The following is a 6,000-nucleotide window of genomic DNA, read 5'->3' as shown; positions in this document are numbered from 1 at the left end:
TGTGGTACGCTGGCTTGACATCAATGGATAGGAAGTGCCTACAGAGGGTGGTGAATACAGTACAAGATATTATGGGCTGTCCCGTGAATCCGCTGGATGACATCGCGGAAGACCATTGCCTCAGGAGAGTGAGGAAAATTCTTAGAGATGATTCACACCCTGGCCGGCACTTTTTTGATCTCCTGCCCTTGGGCAGAAGATATAGAAGCATGATTAGTCGCACCAACAGGGTAAAGAAAGAGCTTCTATCCATGGGCTATTAGGCTGCTGAATCAAAAGATAACAACAGGGCAACTGACTCGGATTTGGTGGGTGTGCGTCAGTAAACAAGGGGAATTAAGACTAAGAGAGGTGATGGGGGTGCTCGTGTAATCTCACTGTATACACGTTGTACAAGTGACAATAAAGTATTTCAAATTTCAAAATTTCAAATTTCAAATATATAGCAGCATGTAGCTCACTAATGAAGCTTATAGATGGGCCTTCTCTAGAGCCTCCTTTGAGGCAATGCCCTCAGCGATGCTGTACGGCAAATTTATGCGGGTACCAATTCATGAGCGCCAAGGTAGAATCTGTCACTCACATTCTTTTATTTTGTGAATTTTATAGTGAAGAATGAGCTTGACTTATTTTACCCCTTTTATCAAAATTTACACCCCTGCTATATTATTTGGAATTTCCCCCTGAAATCTTACAAAAATTCCTTCTGGAAGATTCCTCAAGCCCAGTGTCATATGACGTGGCCAAATTCTGCACTTTAGCTATTAAGAAACGTAAATCCCTTCTATTGAATGACACATCGTGTAATGGTTCTATTTCTGGTGATGTTATTGCTGATTTTCTTTCGTTTGGAATTATGATATTCTGTATTGCTGGCTTTTGCTGTAATAAAAATTGAACTTGAACTTGAACTTGCAGCCTGTAGCAGAACATTTCAAGTTTTCCCTCCACTCCTTTCTGTTTAGATATCACTGTTTTAATTTTATATGTCAAATAGCTTCAGCTTCAGTCCGCTGGGCACGCTAAGACACTTTGAACAATACAGAGTCATTTTAATGGTACCAGCATTCATACATAATCAAATTCATTGTTTAACACTTAAAGGGGAAAATGAATATGGATTGCACCCTGATATTTGGAGGGATTTTCACAGACTGAAAAGAAATAGCTAGAGAAATCCTATATTCACAATAAGCCAGGATCAGGGACATGCTGCTGAGATGCTGATAGGCCATCATGTTAAATGCATACTCATCCTGGGAGGGAAAGATGAAAGCATCCAATACGCTTTTAAATGTGTTGTGGATGAGTGTATTATTGGTTTGTTTTTGTTTTTATTATGTACTAGCTGGCCCGGCCACGCGTTGCTGTGGTTCTTTCCTGTGGTTCCCCCCACTCTGTCCGGACATAGGATTTATCCTGCCCCTCCTCCCCCCACCCCCTGGTTCATTCCTGTGACTGCCCCCACACTGTCCCGACCCATGAGCTATCGAGCCCCCTTTCCCCCCCACCCCCGCGGCACATCCATGTGACTGGCCCCACTCTGTCCTGACCCATGGGCTATTGAGTCCCCTTCTCCCCCCACCCTTCCGGCACATCCCTGTGACTGGCCCCACCCTGTCCTGACTCAGGAGCTATCGAGCCCCCTCCTCCCCCACCCCCCCTGTCTGAGCCCTCTGTTGTCTCCGGGGAGTGCTGGCCTCTCCCCCTGATTCTCCATACCTTGGCCCCCACCCTTGGAGAAGGAACTGTCAGCTTTTGGGTTCTATTTCCCAGCATGCACTTTTGTCTGAGCCCTCTGTTGTCCCTGGGGAGTGTTGGCCCCTCCCCCCGGTATCTTCCTACATTGGCTTCCACCCTTGGAGAATGAACTGTCAGTTTCTGGGTTCTATTTCCCAGTATTTACTTTTGTCTGAGCCCTCTGTTGTCCCCAGGGAGTGTTGTCCCCTCCCCACTGTATCTCCATACATTGGCTACTGCAAACGCATCATGAACATATATATATATAGAGAGAGAGAGAGAGAGAGAGAGAGAGAGATTAATTTTTTTGAAATAAGAACATGAGAAGCAGAAGTTACTATTGTTTAATTTTATTTTTGGGTTGTCATTTATTTTGGTGGGTATTGTATGATTTGGGCGTTGTGTGTTTTGTGGTTTGTTTTGGTTATTTGGATTTTCTAATTTTGGAGTAGGTGTTTTGAATGTAGGATGTGGTGTTGGTTTGAGGAGTTAAACTGGGGAGAGAAAGTGCATGGTTGTTGTTGTTTTTTAAAGACGCAGCGGCTGGCAATCAGTCATAGTATAAAGCCTAGGTCAAAAGGGGCACGACTGCCCTTACTTAAAATGGCCACCATAGCCTCGCATGTGACACAACGCCCACTAAATTAAAAAGCAAAAAGCCCTCACCGTGCCCCAAGTGCGTGTTAGGGGAAATGATGAACGGCTGCCTAATGCTGCCAGGCGTTTATTAATGCAGCCGCCGGGAGAGGCTTTGGGCTTGGGCTTTGGAGGTGGAATTGGCATTTTGGCAGTCGGCCTACTCAGTTTTCCCTGTCCCCCCCCCCACTGCTTTGTCTGACTCAGGGTCCTCTCTCCCCCCATGGCTATGTGTTTTCCCCCTCCCTTTGTTGTGCCTCATCCCTGTGCGCCCCCCCCCTGTTGTGAAAGGCCCTATTCTGTCTGTTTTTCCCTGCTTGGCAATGCTGCGGCCTATGAAAAAGCTGAGCCTTGTTGCTGCAAAAGGACTGTTTTCAGTTGGTTGCTGTGGAATTTTGTGATGTCATCTGGCAGCACAGCTGCTGGAGTCTTCATTGCTTCTGGTGGCGACGTCTAATTTGGGTGCCGCTTTTTGTGTTTAATCATTATTTTAGGTGTGAAAGGTGTGGTTTTTTGATCATTTTTTATGCCAGATCCCTCCCTGCTGGGCAAGGTACATTCTGCCCATTTTTTTTTCAATTCGGTTCAGCGGTTATGGAGAAAGGCTGTTTCATCCGCGAACGCAATGCCTACATTTTTATATATATAGATTTTGTGGTTGGTCCCCCCTTGTGCTTTTGTGTTGTGAACCACCCTGGGAACTGTGGATGAAGGGAGGTATACTAAACAAACAAACAAGCAAGCAAGCACGCACAGAACCAGAACATTCAAATGTATGAAATGTGTGAAAATCGCAGTCACATCCACAGCAACCCTGGAACCTTCCCATTTAAGGCCATGCCAGCACCAACCCCAAAGTTGTTGAGCTTGTTTGGGGGGAGCCAGTGATCTACCAGTGATCTACCACAGACATCAAGTGATCTACCAGTCAATCACGATCTACCTGTTGGACGTGCCTGAGATAGGAGATTTTGTGTGAGTTACAATATATCAAGGTGAAGGTGGTCATCACTAATTTATGTTAATCTCTTGAAAGTTGTACTTAATTTTTTTGTTCAAATACTGTAATTGGTGCTTCATAAAGAGTTTTCTAAAGTGTGATAACCAACTATGTTTTACTCAGAAGAGACCCCTTGCAGTTCATGAACATGACTAAATTAAGCTCATTAATTTCAATGGGTCTGCTGTGAGTAAACCTGAGCAAACTGTACCATAGGGATCAACCCCTTTTATTTGAATGCCTCACCCCCATCCCCACCAGTTAATATCAGTGGGTTGCACTGAATTCCTTTAGTCTGAGAGGTTAAATTTAAATTAGCATGTTACACTGCTACTCCAATTCTCAGCACACTTATTTGGATGTAAAACCCACAGACCTAAATGGAATTTAGTTATTTAAAGTAAAACACTGTTGTTCTTTGTGAATGTAGCAACCCATTCCAAAGTATAAAGCACTGAAATGAGCTCCATGGATTTTACTACATCAGAATGGCTAAGATCCAAAGTTCTGTGGGGCTTCATCATACACCTGAGACCTTAGGTGAGCAGAGTCTGCCTTAATTTTGAGGGGGTGTGTGTGTGTGCAGCTTTCCTTCCTTAACAACTGTGCAGTTGCGCACTGCTAACTGAGGTGGCCTTGCCTCCACAACCTTCTCCTGATAATTGCTGGTAAGCATTCCTCTCCCCTTTTATTGCCTTGTAGCAGATAGTTTCCATCACTGAGCCACCTTATCAATAGCAGTTTACTGTACAATCCTGCCCGGGGGGGGGGGGGAGGTCTAAATCCCATTTGCTTCAACGAAGCTTAGAAACACCTAATTTTTAGGGTTTAATGGACTGCACCATCCATCAAGCGGCAAATCTTTAAGAATATAGATTTAAATGAAAAGGTTTTTCTGGTGGTACTTTCAGTTCGGTCATTGTTACAACAATGTTGATTTAGTTATGAGATTTGCTTAGACCAAATGAATAACTTTTAACTGCATTTTCCAATATGTTTTCAAGTTATTTCAAAGCTTTTCTGTTGTTTTTAACAGTGAAAGTTTTATTGGCTTAGCATCCAAGTCTGCAGCAATATTTTAACAGGAAAATGATAAAAAGCAACATAAAACACACCAAACATAAATGAATACACATTGGAATGGAGGAGGTATATTTTGGGGCTAAACACAATGTTCTGTTTTCATAAATATATTTCTCTGTATTAATATGTCACTTTGGAATACATACTGAGTTAACCTCATTGAACTTTTCCCCAGGAATTGATGCACTTACAATTGAGGAGTCATTATGCTGCTCCACCTGTGTAGTGTTAAGGTCAGTGTGTTTTTCTGATTATAAAAGCCATCCATGTCATTCCATTATAAATCCACAACCAGTCACAATGGAATGTGCCATAGCCCAGGGCTGGTTGCAGGTGCCCTAGGTAAACACTGTTCAAAGGTCTGCCCAATTCAGATAGTGTGGGTCTGCTTAAGCAAGAGGTAGACTTCTGGGTAAGACATGTATCTGGTTAAGGAGGCCTAATTTATAGCAGGGGGTTACCACTTAAATAGTAGCTTGAAGCCAGCCACGAATTCAAAAGTGCGGTGAATTTGACATGCATTTCCCGCCCACTGAGACATTTATTTCCACAGCAGACAATGACCCAATGGCTTAGCTCACAGTAACACAGCACCAGAAGGGCTGGAGGAGCAGCAAAGAAGCCTCCTCTGAGCATCCATGTGCCTCCAATATCTACCTTAGCTATTTGTGAGTGCTTCCCCCATGAACACAGAGCACTCCTACATTAGGGAAGTGATATAACTGTCTCTCCTATGAATCATCTGGCCAGTGCTAGCAATCCATTCTGCTCCAGGTGCAGATATGCACAACCTCTTACCTTCTTATTTAAAATACTACTCACACTAAATATTGGGGGGGGGCAATCCTGGGGTGATATGCCCTACATACATAAGTTATCAAAACTGCATCAGTGCATGCATTTGTATGGGAGAGTGTGTGAAAATATAAAAATCCCTATGTGACTTTTTCTAAGGGTAGCCCAATTAACCAATTTGAAATTGGCTTTTTGGGTAGCCCTTACACCAAAAGATCAAAAAAGGGTAGAGCAGTGCTAACAGGTTACACTCCATTTGCACAAAAATCACAGGCTTCTACCCTATGGTTACCAGATTTTTACCTGGTAACACTTAAAAAAAAAAAGCTGAGTAGCAACAGGCAGGCAGTACCACTACTGACTCCCTGTTGGTGAGGCAAAAGACCCTGGGCCCAAGCACACATGCATATTGTATAAAGGTGCAAAGCCCTTCTTTTGCACCCTGTGAAACATAAATGTGCAGGTTTTAAAAAACTGGGCAATGGCTGCCCATCCATGACTCCTGAGCCTCCCCTGATCAGTCAAAACAAAAGGGGAAGGGGTAGGAGATTAGGGGAGGCTTGGGAGTCGTAAGCGGGCAGCCATTGTCTAGTTTTTTAAAAACTCTGTGCATTTATGTTTCACAGGGTGCAAAAGAAGGGCTTTGCACCTTGCCAGGCAGAGAAACCGTGCGCATTATGCCCCTCCTGGGAAATGGCGTGCCACCCGCCTGTGACTTCTGAGCTGTCCCCAATCTCCTGCCCTCT

At 44.0% G+C, this 6,000-nt stretch overlaps 1 protein-coding gene across 1 annotated transcript in view; it reads left to right on the top strand.

The window, feature by feature from the left end:
* The first annotated feature begins 4,625 nt into the window (after nt 1-4,625).
* HECW1 (HECT, C2 and WW domain containing E3 ubiquitin protein ligase 1) overlaps nt 4,626-6,000 on the top strand; it is a 125,401-nt gene continuing 124,026 nt past the window's right edge. Inside the window, exon 1 of the mRNA XM_060280553.1 lies at nt 4,626-4,692. Coding sequence (XP_060136536.1) covers nt 4,666-4,692 — 27 coding nt within the window. The 5' untranslated portion in view covers nt 4,626-4,665. The remainder of the gene's footprint in view (nt 4,693-6,000) is intronic.

This window comes from Zootoca vivipara, chromosome 12 (genome assembly GCF_963506605.1).
Source record: "Zootoca vivipara chromosome 12, rZooViv1.1, whole genome shotgun sequence".
NCBI lineage: Eukaryota > Metazoa > Chordata > Lepidosauria > Squamata > Lacertidae > Zootoca > Zootoca vivipara.
This window is presented reverse-complemented; position numbering and strand designations above follow the sequence as displayed.